General features: G+C 40.1%; 1 protein-coding gene across 1 annotated transcript; it reads left to right on the forward strand.

Moving 5' to 3' along the window:
* Nucleotides 1–442: 442 nt before the first annotated feature.
* Nucleotides 443–23,892, forward strand: grhl2b (grainyhead-like transcription factor 2b). Its single transcript, XM_044053286.1, has 16 exons — nucleotides 443–626; nucleotides 3,370–3,559; nucleotides 4,560–4,627; nucleotides 5,682–6,048; nucleotides 7,308–7,366; nucleotides 7,469–7,622; nucleotides 8,666–8,777; nucleotides 12,968–13,062; nucleotides 16,183–16,341; nucleotides 17,157–17,214; nucleotides 17,484–17,623; nucleotides 18,455–18,492; nucleotides 18,644–18,738; nucleotides 21,741–21,826; nucleotides 21,925–21,989; nucleotides 22,972–23,892. The coding sequence occupies exons 1-16, from the start codon at nucleotides 607–609 to the stop codon at nucleotides 23,084–23,086; spliced, it is 1,821 nt and encodes a 606-aa protein (XP_043909221.1). The 5' UTR covers nucleotides 443–606; the 3' UTR covers nucleotides 23,087–23,892.
* The last annotated feature ends 706 nt before the right edge of the window (nucleotides 23,893–24,598 follow it).

Genomic DNA, 24,598 nt, shown 5'->3' on the forward strand with positions numbered 1-24,598 from the left:
TTTTGACCAAAAATGACACTGATATCATATTATTGCATCATAAGAGGGTCCATATATAGTGTAGGAGCGGCCCTGTGATGCTGTTGCTGCAGCGTTTTCCTGTTTTCTGAGTCACTGCTTGTCTGTGCCTTGTTCTCTCGCAGGTGAGGTGGGCCTCACGTATACCTGCCTGCCTCTCTGTGACTCGGCAGCCAATCAGAGCTCCCGCTCGCGCGGCGGCGGCCAATCAGCGCGAAGCCCATCGTCGGCCCCGCTCGCCTTCACTTTATTCTTCTTTTCCCAGTGAAAGAATTTCCGCGCAAAGTTGACGCGCTGCCATTAAAGCGAGCCAAGGCACATATAATTAATGGCAGCATATGCTGAAGTTTGTGTGAATATTGTTATTTTTTTTCTTTTTAATTGAACATAAAGGAGGAGAGGAGTGAGTGAGAGACTTTACCTGCCAGGTGTGGTGGAGAGAGAGAGCGAGAGAGAGAGAGAGAGACGAAGCGGGGCGAGAAAAGTCGACTTACCTGTAGACCAACTTCTGGCAACTCATTCACTCTGTTACCTGCTCCGACCTGAAAGTCCAGTTTCACAAGGAAAGGCTCGGAGAGGAAGCAGAATATGTCACAGGAGACAGACAAGTAAGTGATCGAGGCAGCGGAGAGAGGATCTTTGATCATTTCAACTTCACAGGAAACTACCCTCTTTTTTTCCTCCTTCTTCTACTTCTTCTTCTTCCAACAACAACTCTTTTGTTTTTAGTCGTTAATCGACACACAGTCTGCCTTGAATGTGTCAGTCCGTCTGTTTAGTGGAAAAAGGAGAGTTTGGGTGCTTTTGTGTGCGTGTGTGATGCTGCAGGATTCTTTAGATTCATGTCTCAGACTGGATCATTCCTGCAGGCCTGCTGCAGCACACACACACACACACACACATACACGCACAGATGACTTGGCGCCGTCGTTAGAGCTGAATTCGCCATTTTTGACTGATGGGACTGTGAAAACATGCAAGGTGCAAGGACTGCACTTTTTATCATTCATCCAGTTTGTGCAAATTGAAAGCGTCTGAGGCCTGACCTTTGCATTGCACTGCACCTTTTTCATATTTTAGGCCTTCGGGATCTGATTTTATGGTTTTGTTGTGTCAGAACTGGTTTGGTCTGTAACACTATAGTGTTTCTATAGGCTTTATATACAATTACAGCATTGCACTATGATGTAACATTGAATGTTACATCATAGTAACAGAGTTACAGCAACAGAGACTATCATTGCTTTCTTGAATGTCCAAACACTATTTCGTTTCTATTCTATAATATAATATGATTGTGGAATAGAATGCAATCTGTATTCATATCCTTTCATTTTCAGTTTTTTTTTTTATCATATTATAGATATAGTTTCAGCAACTGAGACAAATGAAGCTTTATTATTATTTTCTCGATTAATCGAATACTTAAATTTGTAACGGTGTTTACCAAACCTGGAAATGAGGATGTCATATTTTATAAAAAAAAAAAAATATTTTTTGTCATATGGAGCAAAGAAAGCAGATAATATTCACATCTAAGAAGCAGAAAAATCTCAAATAGTGTTTTGATTTAAAAAAACAAACAAAAAGAACACTCAAACTGATTAATTGATGTTGACGATTAATTTAGTCATCGATTAATAATCGATGAATCGAATAATCGCCCCAGTCCTGGAGAAAATCATTATCATTATCTTTAATGTCCACAAACTACATTTATTTTCTGTTCTATGACAGAATATAATAGAATTCCACTTACGGATTCATTCAATTCATTTTAATTGTATTAAATATCAGAAAAAGCAGTGGTGTGTGTTGACAGAGAGAATGAAAAGTAGTAAAATAGTTTTTAAGATATTTTTTTAATAATGGCAGATCAGTGCAAGGCAGTGATTCCTAATGTATATATACATAGTTATCCACCCTGAGATAAGTCAAATAATTAAAAAATAAAAGCTAATTTCTCAGTGATTGTGCCGTGTTGCTGTTTTAACGCGTCCCGCTTCAGCGCTGCTGTGGAAGCAGCAGGTGTCTGCACACAGTGGCACATCCAACAGCGTAAGGTTGTTGTTGTTGTTTTTTAAATACAAACACAATCACTTGAATGTCTTCCATTGCCTGTGGCCCTTTAACACTTTACTGTACTTATGGTACACAGCAGCTGCTGTGTGGTCGGTCACATGACGTGAGAACAAGTTTGATTCGCTGACCTTCGGGGTCATAGCCGATGCCATGTTTGCATTTTATGCTTTGGGAGTAGTTGTGTTCCTGTTTCATGCATATGCCTGAAGTCTTTATGAGTATCTGCATGTTTACAACTTAAGTCTGCGTAAAGACAGTCCTCAACCACATCACGTCAGATTAAAAATAGACACATGACGTGATGATCTAAGGCAGACGTGGTGGGACGGAGTCTCCCTGCTGTTGCCTGTGCTTCCTCTTTTCTTGCCTTACATCTTTCGCTCAGGAGGTTTACACCACGATGACATCAGAGACTGGGGCGGCGTTTTATTTGTCTGGGAAACACTATTGTGTCAAGACAGGAAAAGCAAGACATCGCTTGTTTTCCGTTTAAATTCACGGCTCGACAAAAGTGTCTCCCTCCTTTTTTTGTAAAGTAATCACGGTTCCTTTCTTTTCAGAGAAAATGAACTTGTAATGTGGCTGCGACATAATCACCAACGCCTTTTATGACTGTTTTCATAAAGGTGTGACAAGATGCCGATGTCATTTGTTCTACAACCTCCTCTAAGTCCTGGGTTGACACACTCAGAGCCTCCTGTGGTAAAAGCCGAGTTGAAATAGGTGTTGTGACAACACTGTGTGTTTAGCTGGTCTGTGATCTCGACTTAAGTGGGCCAACAACCATCCATTCACACACACACACACACACACACACACACACACACACACAAACAAACAGGCATGAATGCTACAGCTGTATGGGCTGAAGATCTTTGGATAACTGATTAAGAAATGTTGATTTTTTAATATTCAGAAGAATTTTGTATTTTTTAATCACCAGGAGGTGAAAAAAACTTGACGTAAAGATTCAGGCAATGACATTAAACTTTATTTATTTGTTGGTTTAGTTAAATATTGACAGACAGAGTCGACCGAGAGGCCTAAAAACAACAAAACTTGACATTTCTTAAGTGGGTGGAACAATGATGAAACAGAATATAAATCAGTGTTAATAGATTAACATAATGCAGGACACCATAGTACATGATCGTGTACTAAAAAAACATTAAAACACATTAGAAAAATTGAAAACAGAAGCATAAGAGAAAAGACATGGATTAAAACCTGTGGATAAACAAATAAAATCTATTTTTGTGTGTGTGTCAGTAAACGTCTGGTGGTGGTGGTCCCCAACGAGAGCTCCTTCCCCGCCGTGCGCCGGGCGTACACCAGTGAGGACGAGGCATGGAGGTCGTACCTGGAGAACCCACTGACTGCTGCCACCAAGGCCATGATGAGCATCAACGGGGACGAGGACAGCGCCAACGCTCTGGGCCTCCTCTACGACTACTACAAGGTTCACATCCGCCCGTCTCCTCTTATCATGGCGAGCGCGACAGACTCACTCAGAGCTGAACAAGCTTTTGTGAGCAAGGAAGTGTGACAGTATAATATTATTCAGTGGATTACAATGTTGTACAAGATTAAGTGACACTTTTTCAGAGATTTACTTTGATGCTAATGATAAAGGACTAATGTCTCTCTAGTTTTGATGAGCACTCATAGTTGTTTTTCCCATTCACATGCTGCCGTGAGGAGATATTTGGTTAAATATGTTGCCCAGCAACACGTGTACATATAGACTGTGCTGATCCAGTACCACTGCTATTAAAATCCTTACGCTTTGCGATGGGGGGGCTCTCTCATCTTAAGCTCCTCCCACCAAATGAGCATGGACAGATGGATTTATTTCATACATAACCTGAGGCAATCTTTCCATCTCTGAAAGGCTCTGCCCAGACTGACATGCTTTTAATTCGTGTTTATTGTTCTACTCGCATTTAGACTCTACACGCATCAGATTAGTAGAACATCCATTTAGGGCTGCAACAAATTATTTGATTATGAATCGATTACTAAATCAATCATCATCTATTTTGATACTCGATTAACCGGTTTGAGTGTTTTTTCAGCTTCTTTAATGTGAATGTTTTCTGGTTTCTTTGCTCCATGTAACAAAGGAATCACTGAAAATGATTCATTTTGGTTTGTGGACAAAGCTGCAAAACATTTGAGAAGGTCATCATTTCGAGTGAATGAAATCTGTTTTTTTTCAACAAAAAATAATCGACAGATTAATCGATGATGAGAATAATCCTAATATCTCAAATTTAAGATTAAACATGCAGATTAAAGTTGCATGAGTCTAATCCATTATGCCGAAAAGGAAATCAAAAAGTGGAAAAACGTTGTGCATTCTTTGTGAATAAGAAAGAATAAGATATACATGTCGTTCCTGTTTTGGTTTTGCGTGACGTCTGCTGATGATGTTGATGTTGCCCCTTTTCACCTCTCAGGTGCCGAAAGAAAAGAGACTCCTGCCAGTTCCCAAAGTTGCTGAAATTACAGAGGAACAGGAGAAGAGGTCAGTGAAGGTCGCACATGCACACACACAGAGAACCACTGAGCAGCTCAATCCTAAATACCTGCAGAACATGTTTGACTTGTGGCCAGTGTGATAAATTACAATTTAACATGAATGATCTTCAGTTTTTCCTAATAACACGACAGTTTACACGACAAAGAAGCGTGTGCTGAGGATAACAGTCTTTCCTGTTTTTCCTGAATCACTCACACGTAATGAAAAAATCTCTCCAGATATAAACAAATATTTCCTGATATTAATCTCTCTTTCTCTCTGCTGGTTAATAAAAAAATGTAACTGATCTGTAGTTTGTGAAACACTACTACATTTCCTTGGTCTGCTTAAATAGTTGTCCATTTTATTTAACACTGGTGTAGAATTACAGACATGATTTCACTGGAAAGCAACACACTATTAAAGAGGGCTGATGATATTTTATATACTGTGTATTGTTAACAAACACCACAAAAAGACTCAAACTGAAGAAAAACATAAAACGTACAAGCTGTGGTGCTTTCTTAAACAAAATAACAACATTTTAACATGATTAAAGTAGGACTAAATAAGTGGTTATTCTAAAGGATTAAAAAAGATTAAAACTAGGTTAAAATTTCAGATTCCTTTCCAATGGAATTTAACAAATCCCACAAAAAAACTTGAACCAATTCAACTTTTTCAAATTGTACCCCCAAAAACCTGAACTACTAAAAAAATAATAAACAGTATATCATCTGAAACAAAATCAGTTTTTAACATTGGTCAAAATAATTAGGGCTAATTAGTGCAACTAATACATATTTGATATTCCTGCAAGGATGTTAAGACTGCTAATGCTAGTAATGCTTTTTTAAATTTGTCTCTTAACTGTATTTTATGGAGCCCCTTAACGCTGGGATCTAGGACTTTCTTTCAAAGTGAACACCTCTTAATCTCTGCAGATGCATTTTATTTTTTTATCACGCTAGATTTTCTTGTTCTCCTTGAGAAACTTCGACACAACTTCAACACACGTTGATAAAAGATACAAGTTTTAATCGGTTCCTTTTTTGTTCAGGACGACATTGCAGAGCAACCCCACCAGTCAAGGTGAGGTGGTGGAGACGGTGGACAATCGAGTTCAGGTGCTCAAATCTGTCCCCGTCAACTTGTCCCTGAACACCGAGCACCAGGAGGCCAAACGGGAGCAGTTCAGTGGCTCGACGGGGGCGGGCGCGGTGTCTGGGGCCGTGGTGAAGGCCGAGGCGTACACGTCCGTCTTCACGACGGTGCCCGCCGTTCACTACAGGCCGGAGGGAGAAGAGCAGTCCAGGGTGATCTACGAACAGAGTCCGTATGAGGTGACCACCGTCAGTCACAGCTCGTATGTGAAAGAAGACCAGCAGAGTCCACCTGACAGTCCGTATGAAGAGGAGAGAGACGGGGTGAGAGAGGAAGACACTCTGTTATTAACCTAAAGGAAACATTCACTCAAAATAGTGACTCAACCACTCAAACCATTGTAAAATGAGTTCACGTGATGTTGTTTAAGCTTATCAGCTGCACACGAGTCTCTCTCTTATTATCAGTATTTATCAGTATTTGCAGACGTTCCTGCACTGCACTCAGTGATGCATCATGACTGAGGGAGAAGCAGGTGAGGTGGAAGAAGCGCGCAGTGCTAATAAAGCAAGACAACAAAGAAGCACTCAGGTTCTACTGCTAAAAATAAACAGTAGGATTTCACCTTCAAATTTGAATCACATTCATGAGTTTGGCTTCTCGTGGATGTGATTGTCTGAAATTGAAAACAGCAGCAATCAAACGCTCCCTGTTGCTGTTTCCTTCACAACGCAGCTCCAATTAATGGCGCTTTTCCACTAGCACGTTGGTTATTTTGCTTTTCCATTAACGATAGTGCCTGGTACTTTTTTTTTTTACTACCTCCTTGGACGAGATTCCACGCGAGCCGAGCTGACACGATGCGTGACGTCGTCCGACTGCCGGCCACTGATTGGTCAGAGTGACGTCACAGGACGAGACACAAGAATCAAAGCGAAACCACGCTGAACTGTAGATCAGTTAAAGAAGACCGTTAATGAACTGATTCTAATGATTCAGTAGAAAACAGCTGCTTTACAAGTCACTATTTTTTGTGTGTGTGTGTCGCACACATCAACAAAGTCACTGCAGTTTCATGCAGCCGTGCAGTGATGACTCCGCCCACGTTGAGGAGGTAATATATTGTAATGGAAAACCAACCAAATTTAAGTGTTCTAAAGAACATGTTTTGATTCCATTCTGGGTGATTTATGCTCAGACTCGAGGAAGAAATGATTATATTTTGCTGGTGATCTGCATAATTAAACTGAGCGGCCTTGGCAGAGGTTTTCACTGTCTGACTGCTTGTCTCTAGTTTTATTATCCTTCTTGTATCAACCTCTCCAAACCACGTCTGAATATACAGTATATGGTCAGTGTAAAAACACAACTCATACAGGAGAATATGCTGGGTGGAGCCGTCACGCTACGTTTAAATATGATTCACCGAGTCCAAAGGTTCATTGTTGAGCTTGTCACGTCAAGAACTCCCAACACTGTTGTTCTGACCCTTAATTTATGGGAATCTAAATGCTGAGCATACAGTGTGTTTTTGTTCTCATTCACAGTGTTGTGTAACACTGCTGTTGTGCATTCTCTACAGAAGTACCACACTCCTGCCTCTCTGACTGCAGATGACTTCTTATTTCATCAGGAGAGAGTGTAAGTCGCTGACGGTACAATGACTCGGCGCAAATACAGTGAATGTAAACATTTGCCAAATTAACGTCACCCCTGTGTGTGTGTGTGTGTGTGTGTACACAGTGACTTCCGTTACACGCTGGACGCCACTCGTTCACTGCGTCAGAAACAGGGCGAGGGACCAATGACGTACCTGAACAAAGGCCAGTTCTATGCCGTGACGCTCAACGAGCTCAGCACCAACAACCGCCTCCGTCACCCTATCAGCAAAGTGCGGGTGAGTCGGCCATTTCTGTCTCCCCAGTTTTGTTATTTCACTACTTTTCCATGACTGGTCACTCACAAGTGTTGAGGACTATGTACGACACTACAACAACTAACCGGACCTGTAGAATGTTTATTTCGTAAAACCAAGAGGCAACTGGTTGAGACGTCGCTCAGAAAATTCTGAATTTACCATGTGACTGGCACCAGGACCAGGTTGCGGTCTTGCAACTGGAAATTCCTACATTTGTGTCTGTCCACTCCTTATTTTACCATCTATTTTCCTCAAAATGGGAACATAATTTATAAACTTGACGTCATGTTGTATTGAAGCAGACCCAAAACTAGTGATTGAGACCATTAACTCTTTATGAAATTGTGGCCTGATGTTGTAAATCAAGTGAGAAGTCGGTTAATTTCCTCATAGATTTCAAACTGAGTTCATGTTACGCCCCCTGTTGGTTATTCAGTATATTCTTATTTCCTGGTGAGCTTCAGCCAGCAAACCAGAAGATTATGTCCACAAAACCATGATGATTTGATGAGTGTGAAAGGTTGTTTTTGATGATAATTCTAGAGCATTTTAGCTGCTCCCAGCTTTCTGTTTCTGAGACTTCAATAAGCTTGGTTTCTACAGGTAGCACGGATGAGCCACTATAACTGCTTTCAGACATGCACTAAAGTTTGGAAAAATCCCTGTATGTAAGCGTACAAATGTTCTTAAAAGTCACCATGAACAGTTTTTGTAACCTCTCCTTCCATATTCTTTTAAGCAAACATTAAAAAAAAAAAAGCTCCACATAGCAAATGTCAGTCCTCCTGAATGCACATGTCAGGCGTTACCTCCTAACCTCCATCTAGGTGATGTGCACATTCTTAGAGAATGTCTCTCTGCGTTCATCATTAAACTCTGGAGAATGACAGTTTCTAGAGTTCAACGACATATTAGTGGAAAAATGGGCACAATATAGACAAGAAGGTTGAAACCGGATTTGTCTTAGTCCTGTATACCAGCTGCAGCATTCCTCTTGAACGTGTCCTATCCGCTGTTTTCAGAGTGTGATAATGGTGGTGTTCAGCGAGGACAAGAACCGGGACGAGCAGCTCAAATACTGGAAGTACTGGCACTCGCGGCAGCACACAGCCAAACAGAGAGTCCTGGACATCGGTAAGACCTCCCGCCGCCTCGCTCCTCCCTCCAAAGTGTCCACGGTTTACATGTTTACACACAACAGTTAAGTCAGAAACAGTCGAAAATGAATGAATGAAAACGCATACACAAGAAGAAGCTGGTGACAGATTGATGCTGGTGTGAATGCCGGAATGTCCTCAGCTATTAAACAAGGCATGACCAAAGTGAGTGCAAACAAGCCCCCACCCAGCTGTCTGCCTCGGGCTGCTCAGTCACCCACCATCGTCCTCACACACACACACACACACACACACACGCACACATACCTTAATCTTTAAAAGTCAAGATGTTGCTGCAACACACAGCATAAGTCCTGTAATCTCCTCTACAATGCTTGAATCACTGAGTAAAACACTTATTTGTGAGAACACTCCACTCCAACAGGGTGTGTGTGTGCGTGCGTGCGTGTGTGTATGTGTGCGTGGATCTGCTGCCGCTTCATAATCATATCACAACACATTTGACCTTTATGTCGCTCTGTGTTTTTTCGGTTGACGGATTTGAATGCGAACCAATCTTTTCTACAGCTTGCGGAGTGAGTGTGTGTGTGTGTGTGTGAGAAGCTGGTCGGCAGTTTGCATCTGACAAGCTCGGGCCTGTTTACAGGCAGAGATTCAGAGGTATGTGAGAGTCATGGGGTGGATGGAAGACACACAAACACACACATACACACATACGCTTGCACACGGCTTGTTGGGACAGGGAGAGGAATGCTGGCCCCTGTGTTTCCTTGGCTCACCCTGGTCTGTTGAAATGGATTCTTGCCCAGTTTAGATCTGGATTTTCATAGTCTATATTAAGTAAACCAGGACAAGTCGTCACCCGGCAGTTCACACACATCTTTACGTGTTGTCAGTGAGGTCATCGAAAGATTCATCTAAGGTGGAAATAGACAACTCTGTGTCTTAATCGCGTCATTATGATGTCATTAGTATTTATATTGATTTTTGGTGACAAACGTGCGTATTTTGGGTTAAAAAATTATGGCAACACAAACTCCATACTAAAGATTATGAAGTTATTACTAGTAAATATATGACAGGAAAAGCACCAGTGTCTTTACCAGGTTTGGTCTTTTCTTTTTTAAATATTACTCAACAAATATTAAATCTAATGCTGTTTCTTTTAAAACTGGATGTATTTGTACATGTCCTGGCTCCTAAATGTTCTTTTTTTGTAAGGAGTATTTTGAGATTTGTTTTTTTAAAAGGCATCACTGTGTCTCATGAAGGCAGTCTGCTTAGCTTAGCATGAAAAAACAAGGATGCTGAACATTCAAGAACAAGAACCAGTTTGACTTGTAACCCAGTCCCACATAAGACCACAAACTGCAGTTCACTATCTGTCAGTAAATACCGCAGTCATAGCAACATGCTATGTAACTGCAATAAGCTATAAGCAGCTATCAAACTATGACAGCATCAGTTTTATTTAAAGATATAACCCAGCTCTCAAAATCCTGCACAAAGTGTGTTGTCTTGTTCACCTCGGTCAGTTTTCACATCCAGCTTGTTTAGCATTCATGTGTTAATTTAATTAACAGTAATCAGTACATTTAAAACAATATAAGATTATGTGAATTTACAGCAAAACATTTGGAGGTGGAAAGAGAATCAATGAATTCCAGAGGCAGGGGGCTCTGGCCTTCATAGTGGTCAGACCTACAAGGGGGAACAGTGAGATGAGTGGACGATGATGTCCTTAAAGTACGGTTGTGTGTGGTAATATGCGATCAGAATGGATATAATTGACCTTAAAAGTAAAAAGAATTTTGTGATTAATGCAAAATATGATCGGTAACTAATGGAGCTGCTGCAGAAGTGATGGAGTGATGAGTGAAGAGGCAGTTCTACTGATGATAGGTGCAGTGTTTTTATTAAACCTTTATTTGCTTTATTCAAGTCTCACTAAAATTGAGTGAGATCTAGCAATATCATATACGTGAATATAGATCAACCTAGTTAACGACAAATAACATCAGAAAACACGACTCTAGGGATCTGACTTTTTGCTGAAATCCAGTATATCGGGATATAACGGGAACGCATGGGCTGATAATCAATAATAAATAAATAAACATAATTAGTTATGGCTGTAGAGGGCGCTAGCATAGAAGTGAAGGAGGTTGCAGCATATTCAGGCTACTGTTTTAATCATTAGTAATATCGTCGTGTTTACCAATGTCCCATAATATACTTTAAAGCCAATATCTGCCGATACCGATATCGTGTTGATAATATTGTGCAAATCTAAAGAGATAGTATAGATGAGTCTCGTCAGGACTAGATTTATATCACGATATTCCATCGTGATATCGCAATAATTATATTTGTTGTGATTTTTCCACAGAATTTCATAATAAAAGTGTTTTTTCCAATACGGAACGACATACACTACACAGCTCACAATTGAAAAACACATGTGTATGACGCAAAATGAATGTATAAATCACAAAAACTGAGAGAAACAAGTAATTATAACTTGATTTTAAGGGGCCTTAACTTTGGGACCTCTGGTATAGATAAAGAACAAAGCACAAGGCAGCAATAATAAGGCAAATCGATCACTTAAAGTCACTGAAGGTGACAAAGTCAGAAAAGATATTCTTTATCACTTTACATGGACTTTAAGGTTACAGTGACTATGTTCTCTGTTTAAAATATTGTAAAGGGAACAGGAATTTCCAGTCTCTGTTTTGAAGAGTGATATTCAAACTAAAGCCGATTGTGACGCTTGAGATTTCGAGTGACATGGAAGGAAGAAAATGTCTGAGGAAACTTGTGAACAGAGGGTTGGGGTTAATTCATGTCGGGGGGTTGGGGTCAGATGACAGACCCTCCACTCTGCCTGTAGCTGGACGCGGCCTGTAACCTGAACCAGAGAGCTGATTTGAATAGCGGTGGAGGGTTTATCAGACGGGGGTTTGAGGGGGGAGGGGACTCGTGAATGGATGTGATTTGAATGGGGGTTATTTAGCATTATGTTGCTGCCTGTCCTTCTGCTCCGTGCACCTGCTGAACAACCAGGATGTGTCCGTGCGACGGCAGTTGGGATGATGGAGCAGGTCACGGACACAGTGGACACAGTGGACACAGTGGACACAGTGGACACTGGGCGGCTGTCGGTGGTGTTTAGTAGCAGTTAAATCCTCTATCCTCTCTCCTCCTCTTCCTCTTCTTCTTCTTCTTCCTCCTCCCTCCTCACAGATGTTCAGTTTGGATCATATCTGTATCTCATCCTGTCATTATAAGAACAATTCCAGGAGGTGATTTCATGAATCACTTCACTCTCATTGACAGCAATGAGTGGACACATGAGCTTAAGACATACATTAATTCAAGTGTTAATAAAAGAGCATGTTCCCCTACTGTATGGATGAGGAAATTATAACCAAGTAGGATTAAAAATATGCATTTGCTGTGGCTCTTATTTTTTTAAAATGACTTCAAAACTTTAGCCTCTTTGGTTTTTATTTGGAGACCACTGATTTCTTATTATTTTTTTCAAATTGAATTTAATTAAAGGTGGCCTGTAATCTAAAGGCTGCCAGTCCAAGTCCCTGCCAGGTCAAGGGTTGGGGTTCCCCTGAGCAAGGTACCCAATCCCCATTGCTCATTGGTAGTTGGACACTCCAAATCAGGGGTCTCAAACTCAGAGATTTTCTCGGATCACAGTCGCCGGAGTTCTTTTCATTCAGAAAAGAAATCACACACACATACACACACGGAGCTGTTTCCACAGCATTCCAGTGAACTACTCATTTTTAAAGGCTCCACTAGTTTCGCGCAGGTCAACAAAGACCCAGCCAGGTCTCTGTCTCACTCTCTGTCTGTGTCTGAGTGTCTCTCTAACAACCTGCTGAGGCAAATAACCTCCCGTCTTTACTGCTGCTGCCTTTGAAGCCCGAGAGTGTGTTTGCTCAAGCAGATAAGGTTTTATCTTATAAAATTGAAGCGTGCCATTCGATTGCTTATCCAAACAAACAATAGCTACCTGCTTGTGTCATTTAATCACCAATCCTTCTCCTTTAGACACTGTTTTTGTTTTTTTGGGTTTTTTTTTGTGCACATATTATTATTATATTTGTAGAAAAGGTTTGAGAATCTTTTTTTTGTGCAAACATTAATCACAGACACACAACACCGTGTCCCCGTTTGTCCTCACAGCCGATTACAAGGAGAGCTTCAACACCATCGGGAACATCGAGGAAATCGCCTACAACGCCATCTCCTTCACCTGGGACGTCAACGAAGAGGCAAAGGTGCGTCACTCAAATATGACCCTCGTCAGTGGTTGACACTGGAGGTGTGTTGTTGTGGATGTTTGTGGAAAAAGCCGTGGGACTGGTTTTTTTTTTGTGCTGATTCAGTTCTTGGCAAACAAACGCACTCAGACACAAATGAAGCGTCCTTTGACTGTGATGTCAGCTACAGACGCTGCACATGACATACACCTATCACACGCGCTCTTTACACTCAAATGAGCAGGTATTTTTCAAGCAGAGACGTCACTAATGAGTAAGTACATTTTATTTATATAGCACTTTTCGCAGATACAACATCACAATAAAAATAGAATAATATAATAATACCAACAACCCTAGTTCAACTAAAGGCTTGTTTAAAAATCCAGGTTTTCAGCTGCTTTTTTTATTTTATTTTAGTAAATTGGACACAACTTAGGCAGCGCCATGTGAGCGGGTAAAGCATTCCAAAGTCGAGGTGCTACTACATTTATACGTTGTTTTAGGAACCACTAATAGCCTCTGAGCTGCTGACCTGAGATTACATCTTGGGGATGTGAAAGAAAAGCTGCCTAAAGTTGAATGCTCACAACTACATGAACAGCTGTAGGACATTATGCCCTATGTAGTGTTGCACCTTAAATGGTGCCAGACCAAATAAGCGTCTATTTCCCAGTGATCGGAATAGAGAGATTTCAGATTTTTTAGAATCAATTAATCATTTTTGAGTGTTTTTCAGTAATTGTACAAGTTTTAAGCTTCTTAAATATGAATATTATCATGTTTCTTTGCTCCATTTAACAAAGAAATCATTAAAACTTGAATCATTTTGGTTTGTGGACAACACAAGACATTCAAGAGAATCATCATTTCCAGGTTTGTTATACACCAATCGACGTTTTTCAACATTTTATGGACCAAACAAGTACTCGATTAATCATAGAAAATAATGGACCGATTGAATGTATGATAACTGGTAGTTGCAGCCGTAGATCAGAGGCAGCGGCGCTGATAAAAACCTCATTTGACCTGGGAGTGAATTCCGATTAAACACATCCCCACTGGTGAGAAACCTGTTTTAACGCAGGATTAAACGGGTTTTGTTTGACCAGTCTGAATGTGTTTAATGGCGTATTTGACACAAATCTCATGTTGCCGACTGTCTAACTTGTGGGCAGCAGCAGCAGCAGTTTGTGTACTTTTGCCCTGTTTGTCTTCTTTGTCTTTACGTCGCCCACTCCTTTGTGGCCGCTCCTTAAAAGGAACCTTGTCGCTGTTTGAACTCCATAGGCCCCCGAGGGCCGACACACACCGATCCCTGTCCCCACCCTCTGTTGTTTGTTTTGCCCTCATTTCTGTGTGAATGCGAGTGACTCTCTGTGTGTGTGTGTGTGTGTCTCTTTCATTCTAATAGCAGCCCGGGGACAAAGACATTGCTGGAGGCCGTCCAAACACACTTCTCTCTCGGCCAATATTGACTCGCTCTCTCCGTTTCTTTCCTTCTTTCTTCTCTCTCTCCATCCCCCTCTTTTGTTTTAATGTGTGTGTGACGATGAAGCTTGAATGTACCTGTTGCAGAGCGGGAACAGGTGCGACGACCAGGTCGTTCAGTGCTCACGCCGAGCCTATTGTGCCACTCGAATAGACGTGAACGTAACTTGATTTTCATTAAAGGCACAGCCTCAGAACAAAGAGCACGGCTCAATTACTATATATATATATGTACACACACACACACATATATATATCTTTATATATAAAGTATATACATATATGTATACATATATGTATATATATATAGTATATATATATAGTGACATATAACATATATATTACATATATTATTGTTTCCATGTTGTTTTCTGTCGCTAAAAATCACTTTGAAGCAAAACTGATGTAATTTTATCACAAAAGTACAGATATTATTAACTGATATGAACATTTTGTCATGATAAAGTGTTTGGCTCCAATAAAGAGAAACAGTTCAGGCTTGTTTGGAGGTTAGAGGTTGACGTTTTGTCTATTTAACAAGTGTGACACGTTTTGACTCGTCCCCTATTATCACAACCCATAATTAAAACAAAAAACAAAAAAACACTCACAATAGGTCGACTGTGGTGAATTTACAGTTGGGAAAATCGTTAATAGTTCATGTGGGTGATTTGTAAACGCTGTGTAGCTCACCGACGTACAGTCACGGCTGTCAGTCACACTGGTGTCCACTCATATGTGCCGTGATGTAGTCTCTAGTTTCCTCTTAATGTGAATATCATTTACAAAAGTAACATCATGTTCTGTTATAGATGATCTGAAACTAGTGATTGAGACCGTAACCTTCTCCGGAAAGTGTTCACTGATGTTATAATGTAACAAAGTACAAAATTCACGTATCTGTACTTTACTTTGTTATTTATATTTCTAGCAACTTTGACGTTGGTATTATGGTCTGTAGTTATATAGAGCTTTTCTAGTGTTTGACGATCTGTGATACCCATTCACACGCTGCAACATGGGGTTAAGTGTTAAGTATAGACGAGCAGAGCCAGGAATTGAAGCGACAACCGTCCACTTGAAAGACAACTCGCCCTACCACTGAGCCACCATGGCTCAATCCTAACTCCACACTTTTTTTAATACTTTTACCTTAAAACTTAACTACATTTTACATCAGACTTTTGATACTTAAGTCCAGTAAATGTCATTAACTTTAAGACTTTTACTTAAATAATGTTATAAAAAAAAGTGACTTCAACTTCTACCAAAGTCATTTTCTGGTCACATACTTTAACTTTTACTCAATTATCACTTTTAAGTTACTTTATACAAGACTGATTATATATGAAATGACAAGTAGAAGCTAATTTTTCCATAAACTTCCATCGAAACAGAGTTATTTTCTGTGGCGCCCCCTGCTGGCTGTTCAATATATCGCTATTTCCTGGTTTGCTTCAGGGCAAAACAAGAAGACTATTAAATAATATCCATGTTTTTCCACCAAAGAATGTTATGTTTTTGTAACATTGCAAACACATTTTTGTGATTGTATTTTTTTTTTCTCTCGCAGAATATTTTGCGTGCGGGTTATTTTGTGAAAAAGGTTTAACCCTGTTCTCCGCTTCTGTGTGTGTTGACGGGCAGATTTTCATCACAGTCAACTGTCTGAGCACAGACTTCTCGTCGCAGAAAGGCGTGAAGGGTCTTCCTCTGATGATCCAGATCGACACGTACAGCTACAACAACCGCAGCAACAAACCGCTGCACAGAGCGTATTCACAGATCAAGGTCTTCTGTGATAAGGTGAGAAAAACACGCCCACTGCTCCACCTGTGACAAAAGTGTTTGTGTAAAAATGTTTGTGTAACTTCATAGTAGAATTGAGTCACTTTAAAGCAGATTCAAATGTGTCGTCTAAAAGGAAGAATATGTGATTATAGTTTCATCATTTTTTTCCCTCATGATGGTATTAATTTAAAATGTTTTATTTAAAAGTTAAAGATTATTCAGTATAGTAACACACATCACCAATTCTTCACAATCATAATGATGTAATCTAATAAATCTAATAATATTACATTTCCAGTTGCAGATTACTTGTCCTTTGACAGACTTCATAGATCTCCTTTCAGCTCTAGCTGTGATTCATGTATCCTCTAACAAAATGCATATTATTTTTAGATTATACACATAAAATGTCTATAAAATGTCAGAAGACTGTGTAAATGCACATCAAAGCCAATGTTTTGAATGTTTTTAAGAACTTTCAGTCGTTTACCGAATCTTTAAATTAAATAAAAAATGTTTTAATCCTAAAGTATCTACATATATATATGTATATAATCAACTAACAGCATAATCCATATGATACAGAAATGGATTAAGAAAGTCTTTGACATGAATGACAGTAAGTGCAAATGTTTGAATTATAAACGTGTGTTCAACATTGACACCAGTGCGCCCTCTAGTGGTGTCTTCTGCACAGTGAGCCGACAGCTCTCACATCTGTAAATACACCTGAGTGCAGATCACTGTTTGTTCACAAAGTCCGTGTGCGTTTGAACAAGATCTCAGATCTTTTTCTTATTCACATGTTGTGTTGCTGTTTCTTGCTGCAGGGAGCAGAGAGGAAAATCAGGGACGAGGAGAGAAAACTGTTCCGCAAGAAGTCAAAAGGTGTGAGCTGCAGGACAATTTTGTGTCGTATTAAAAACATATTTAAAGATAAAGCTTTCTTGTTTACATTAACATGAATTTAGGAATCTCTCCATTCTGATGCTTAGAGTTGCTGCCATGTATTTAGCTGACTAGATATTTGAGTTGAACAGGTGTACCTAATAAAGTGGCCGGTGAGTGTATATCACGCCTCTAAAATAATTGACAAATCATATGATTTTTCTCCCCCCCCTCCATCTGTCTGCCTGTTCTTCTTCACTGGTCTCCAGGGAAGGACGGAGGTGTAGGCGTGATAACTGTTCCCAAAAAGGCCGACTCCACTAATTTCAAGACCTTGACGGACCTGGAGGCTCAGCCCGTCCTCTTCATCCCTGATGTTCACTTCGGTAACCTGCAGAGGGCCGGACAGGTGCGTCTCACACACACACACACATCATGTCTGAACTGGTGCAGCTCCTCTAATCAGAAACACGGCCTGACAGAATATAATAATAAATATACAGTGTTTAACAAATGTATTAGACCACCATCCAAAGCCACAGCTGCTCTAAATTAACAGCATTGGTAATTATCAAAGTATTTTTACACCAGTATGTAGAAACTCTTTAACCGAAATTATATTCTTAATTCTAAAATATAATTATTATTATAGCAATCCATGAATGTTCAAGTGCACATTTTTTTTTTTTACAAAGAAACTGAGAAAATAGTAAAGCACATTATTATTTCTTGATTAATATGTCAAATTATAGTGATTTACTTGCAAAAACTTGCAGGAAAAAGCAGTTTTAGTGGTTGAATTCATGTTTTAATAATTCAGGACTTCTCAGAGACGCATATTGAACTCAAATTTGGGTATAAAAAGGTGAATTCAGTTTGTTATTTGCCAAATAAATAAAATAACATTTTTAGTTTTAAACAGGTTTTTGAAAGATTTCTAAAATATTTTCAATACAGTTGAATTCAGCATTATTCAATTCAGCACTATTATTATTTACTTGATTTTGGATTCATTTAGCATCATAAACATGTTTTTATTGTGAAGTACAGCACACACCAAGCACTTTTACTTTGAAAGTCTGTGAAATATCTCTATAAATATCTTTATTGTGGTATTATGATGGAATATTAATTTTGAGTTTGACACTCCTGATCTCTTCTGTTTTTTCAAAAGAAGTTGGTACAAATTGTTTAATTTCTGCATTAAACTAAGTACTCTTATGTTCCTGTTCATTTCCAGGTGTTTACTTTCAACACAGAGGAAATAGGGAGAGAAGGGTGAGTGTGAGCATCGGCAGGAACAGGAAAATCATTTCCATTTACATCAGGGTCTCACAAACAAGTATGCAAAAGCAGCAGGTACAGATACCGCGCTCTTTACCACACATGCAAAGAGAATGCATATGATGTCGACGTGTTTATTTTTCAGAGGCGGCGTGCTGGTGAAGAGGATGTTCAGGCCGTCGGATGAAGACCTGTGTCCGTCACCTCACAAACAGATCAAAGAGGAGACGCACAAGAGAGGTACAACATGGCCGGCTACTTCCTTCTTTTTCATCTTCATCAGTCAGTTTGCAGAACTGACTGAGTCAAAGAAGAGCCGTCAATCAGCTGCCTCAAACTGTTTTAGACGCAGGGGCAGACAACAGACGTTTACGATGATTTGAGATCAGTGAAACTGTCATTTAAGGCGGCGAAAAAGGGTAAAAAAAACAACACATTCTGCTTAGAACTTCTCCCATGTGACCATCAGCTGATGATATATTTGACACATAACTCATGCAGTCATGACATAAATTCATCTTTTATAATACAAGTACACGTTTTGGAGCCTCGGACTGACTCATCCCACTGTGATATTTTAACAAACATTAGGACCCAAATGCAGGGTGGCAAACAAATAAGTGAGGCTTTGATTAAACCAAAATGTTAAATAGGTGCTGAAAAGTGCTTTAAAACAGGAGAGACTGAAAGGAAAACAGACCAAAACACAACCCCAAACAAACCAAGAGACACTGAGGAGCACAGAGACTAAATAGACTGGAGAGGCAGAGCTAATCAGACACAGCAGGTGAAACTAATCAGACACAGGTGAGTCTCGTTAGGGCGGGGCAAGACACAAGAAAAACTACTAAATAAGACAGAAAACCACAAACAAAGCACTAAAAATCCCAGGGTAAAGAATAAAGAAAAACTATGACAATTCCAAATAGAAAACTGGTTTGTGATTGATTAAAAACATGTTTAACCAGTCTGGATTACATCCCAAAATGCAGATCAACGGCCCAAAACGTTTTAAGACTCAATTCAACGCTCAGTCAGTGTGTGATATTTCATGAAGTTGTCATATTGTAATTATGATGTCCTCACAGTGAGGAACATTCAGGGATTAAAAACAGAGACGCAGTTTGAAAATCTTACATTATACCAACGGAAATTTGAATGTCAGGTTTTTACTCACTGCTTTATGCTCTGAAAGTTATAAACGATCACGTTTAAAGACAGTTTAATGCAAATGGATTCTCCTCGTCACCCATTATATACAGGACTGTACAAAAGTCTTAGGTTAGATTAGATTTGTTGTTTTTGCAAATACCATAATAACCATATCAATAAAATGACACTTTTCAGGATACAAACACCTTCTTCGGGGTTAAAGGGTGTTAAACAGACAGACAGACAGACGACTTTATTAATCCCTTTGGGAGGTTCCCTCTGGGAAATTAACAGCTCCAACATCCACACACAGCACTGTTAAAATTAGAGTCACACTTTACAGGAGACTGGAAAGAGAAACACCCCAGGTACCAAACACCATAAAATATAGAATAAAATAAAATAAAAATAAAAATGACCTATGCTATATATATATACATATATATACACATACATATATATATACACACATATATGTACATACACACACATATAGGTACACACACACCTACAGTTATTGAAGTATTGAGTGTGAAGTACACTTACGCTTGAACAATAACACCACCCTGACTCCCTGTTACTACACTGTAACTGTGTTTGTCTGACTATTACTGTACATGATGAAACACATCTGCTGTGAAAAAGGTCTATTACACCAGGTTTATTAATGACGTGCTTGAGCGAGTTAAAGTCATTGACAGTTTAATATGTCAGTCACATGTTTCCACTTCAAATAACAACAAACAGAATTTGACTTAAAAAAACAACAAAGTTTGGCTTCAGCTACTCACTAGGAGGATAAAGAGGTAGACAATGAATGAATGAATGAATGAATGAATGAATGAAAAACAACAAAGCTGCTGGTGGTGTCCCAAGACCTCTGCATAACACAGTAATTACTAATGGAGAGCATTATGGGAAGATGGGAGAGTTGTTCAGGATTTTTTAAGCATGTCTAAAATATGGTTCGATGATGCACCAGAGCTATAGTTAGACGAACTCTTCCTCAAACATGGACTTTATCATTTAACCATTGACCATTCACTCGTGGGTAAAACATAACTGCGCCAACTCTACTGCCTTTCCCATGATACAGTTCTAGTTAATGCAAAGTTAATCTTACAGTCAGTTCATTAAAAAGATGAGTTCAGTACTTCGTCGGAACGGGTTGTGATTGAGCTCACGATCTCCGGCTTTCTGCAGCGCTGTCTCTAACTACACCAGACTCCTCTGTTAAATACTGAGATTAACTATAACTTAAACTGATCTACGGTTCGACATTGTTCTCTTTGGCTCACACTCATTGGCTCAGCTCACATGGACGAGCAGTAGCCGTGCTAGAACTTTATGATGTGAAAAGTGGCAAAATTTGTCTTAAAAATGCGTCTTCCCTGGATGCAGAAACACAAACAAAAGCTCTGCCACTTTATATAAAAGACCTAAAGAAGAGCAGACTCCTGCTGTGAGGCTGCAGTACCACTGAGAGTGACAGAGGGAGACAGAGAGCGGGACTGTGCACGCTTGTGTCATTAAACTGACACCGAAATGCTTGATTCCTGAGCGTTAATGTTTATACTCGGGAGAAAAACTCAACATGGAGGTTTAGCTGCTTTGGTCCTCACTAAAGTGTGTGTGTGTGTGTGTGTGTGTGTGTGCAGAGGGTTGTTTCCCCGCTCCACCACACACCTGATTCTAATAAATGGGTCGTTATCAGAGCTTGTTAATGAGCTGACCATTTGAACCAGGTGTGTTAGAGCAGGGAAACATCGAAAACATGGACCAGGACAAGGACCAGGATTGAGAAACCCTACATTAAGCTCAACTTTTTGTGTGATTTGTTATAGAATTTCAAGTCCAGCACTTATTTATAATCTTTTTTTGTTGTTTTTTTAACCCAAATACATAAAACGAAACATGTCATTTGTTATTAAGTTGACAAATAAAATATAATCTACATTTTAGAATATAAAATAATGAAAACATAAAGCCAAAACCATACGACACTGTAATAATCTCTATATACTCCACACACAGATGTAGAAATAATATATAAAGAGAACTAATATAGAAGACTGATGCTTTCTCTGCAGTGCTGTTGTATGTAAGAAAGGAGTCGGACGAGGTGTTTGACGCTCTGATGCTGAAGTCTCCCACACTCAGAGGCCTGATCGACGCTGTGAGTCAACGTTTGTCTTCCACGTACACGTGAGAGCGTTTGTTTGTTTTCAGAAGACAACACCGGACACTTACAGAAATGTCTTAATTCACTCGCAGATATCAGAGAAGTACGGCGTGCCCATGGAGAGAATAACCAAAGTCTACAAGAAAAGTAAAAAAGGGTGAGTGGAATACGTGAAACTGCTCTCAGACTGGAATCAGCAGACGATGGTGCGAGATCGTGAGGACGATGATCTGTTCGTGTGAATGCAAAGTCACTCAGGAGACTCTCCTGCCAAACAAATGAGCGGGAGAATCTCTGGAGGAAGAGAGGAGACTCCACCCTCTCACCTGGTTCCTCGTGCCGCTGTCACAAACTCATCTCACCTGGACAAAGCAGAGTAGCTACTTTTACTCTCACTGGACACTTTCAGGCAGAAACCTTTACAATTTTACAGCAGTGACTTCTGGAATATATCAATAGTATTATCAGACACACAGGAAGCAGGAGAGGGTTTAGGGTGATGGAGTTGTGTTGCTAAGGCGAGTGAGTGACGTGTTTATTGATGTGTATCTAACAGTGAATTAATGTAAACGCAGAGCTCACTGTCAACATCGACAAGGATCATTTTCTCTGTCCTTACAGTACAAACTCAGGTAAGAATTCAGATAAACTCTGAATAACAATAGACAGTAACTTTGGTGGTTAACAGCTAACTCCACGCAGTGTGCAGAGCCAAATCTGTAGAGTTCAGATGTAAAAAAAGGTGATAAATGCATGACAGTCGTGCAGATTGTGAGGCAGCATCAGTGTAGGAAGAAATAATGGAGGGAAGAGAGTCGTGAAGCCTGATACGACATACGAGGTGGTTTCGCATGCGATTCAGATCGGATTTTTACGGATCTGTTTCAGTCGGAGCGTCTCAGACGCTCACGTAGTGATTTCCAAGTGTCTTCTGGCGTGGCCTCTAACTATAGAAATCCATGTGGAAAACTAGACTAGACAGTGTCTATATAGACGCACGCGGATCAGATCTGAACATTTGCAATAGGCAATGTGAACAGTTGGTCCGAAAGATCAGATTCTGGATGTGGGCTGCAGTCTAAACACGACCTTAGATGGACGAGAGTAACCAACGCGAGGCTTCATTTGTGTTTCCTCAGGATCCTCGTGAACATGGACGACAACATCATCGAGCACTATTCCAACGAAGACACCTTCATCCTCAACATCGAGAGCCACACGGACGCCTACAAGGTCACGCTGACGGAGATCTGACGGCTCGTCAGCAGCGCGGCCGAAAGGACTGCAGGACGACAGAGACGCTGAGACTGTGACTGGACGGCTGAGATCTTCTCCCGAGGCTGCTACTGACTGTCTGATAAGCTGACTGACACTGGGAACAGTGGCCCACCTGCTCCCTCGCTCTAACTCAACACTGTTACACTATGAAGCAAGTCGTATTTTTCTGTGCAGGACAATGATATAAATAAAAAAAAAAGAGAGGACATTATTCTGTAGAATTTATATGAACTGGTGATATTTACTTGCCCGTTCTCCTCCTCTGTGTTATAAGGTGAAATAATACAGATCCATGTCCTCCACTTCTTTGGAATATTTTTATTGTATAAAAGAATTTGTATGTTTATTTTGGTTCTGTACAGTGTGTGTGTGTGTGTGTTTTTGTGTTTATTTGCCAAATAACACATCAGGAGTAGCCACGTTAAGGTAGAAAAGTGCCTGATGTGCTGTGTGTGTGTATAGTCACGACTTGAGTTAGTTGGTCCTAAGTCATTAGCAGATTCTTTGCATGCCACACTTCGCTTTTGTTAAATGTGTTATTATTATTTATTATTATTAATGCATTTGGTGAAATATGTTGCATTTCAATTTCAATAGCAGGTTCCACAGGAATTTCAAACCCTTTGCATTTCAGTGACTTCGCTCACAGTGACGTGTGTAAGAGGTTCATCTCTAATTTGCAGCCATGTTGTATTATTTACACGCTAACAAATAGCCAAACTTTTTATTTGTAGGGCTTTCATTAAGTGACATTGTAACCAGTCAATAAAAAATGAACCGAGTTTGTAAATTCTGAGGGTCAATCAATGGCACTTGTGTATGTCCATGAGTTTAAAAAAAAAAGAGGAATAAAGATGTTTTTGGTAAAGCGAGGCGATAGATTGTATGTTTTAGAATAATATTACATTACATGTCATTTGGCAGACGCTTTTATCCAAAGCAATTTGGATGATGAGGGAACCCAGTAGTTAGAGGACAGGGTTCCGACACAGATCCTCTCCAGGTTACTCTGTACGTTTGGTTTTGAAGTAGGATGAGAGTAGGGTAAGTCCAGAACCTGAGACGCCTAGTTCCTGAAGGGAGGAAGTAAGGATCTGGTGGTTAACTGTGTCAAACGCACAGAGGAGAGAGGCAGCCCTGGCAGTGTGGAGTTGCCCAGTGACAGCAAGAAGTGCAGTTTCGGTCGAGTGACCTGCCTTAAAACCAGACTGACGAGGATCGAGAAGGTTGTTCCGGTGAAGGTAGGAAGAGAGTCGATTAAAGAGAGAGTTTTGGAAAGAAAAGGAAGAAGAGAGACAGGTCTGTAGTTACTTCAGACGGGTCATGGGTGGGTTTTTAAGGAGGGGGGTCACTCTGGCCTGGATGGGTGATGAAAGGAAGAAGACCTTAAGCCAGGGGTGTCAAACTCATTTTTGTTCAGGGGCCACATACAGCACAATTTGATCTTAAGAGGGCCGGACCAGTAAAAATAGTAAAATAATAGCATAA

This window comes from Solea senegalensis, linkage group LG20 (assembly GCF_019176455.1).
Source record: "Solea senegalensis isolate Sse05_10M linkage group LG20, IFAPA_SoseM_1, whole genome shotgun sequence".
Classification (NCBI taxonomy): Eukaryota; Metazoa; Chordata; class Actinopteri; order Pleuronectiformes; family Soleidae; genus Solea; species Solea senegalensis.

Excerpts from the sequence above, each read along its gene's own strand:
- grhl2b (XM_044053286.1), top strand. The coding sequence starts at position 607 with ATGTCACAGGAGACAGACAA. Across the intron at positions 7,623-8,665 it reads ACCCTATCAGCAAAGTGCGG|AGTGTGATAATGGTGGTGTT; the intron begins GTGAGTCGGCCA and ends CGCTGTTTTCAG. Across the intron at positions 21,990-22,971 it reads TACAAGAAAAGTAAAAAAGG|GATCCTCGTGAACATGGACG; the intron begins GTGAGTGGAATA and ends GTGTTTCCTCAG.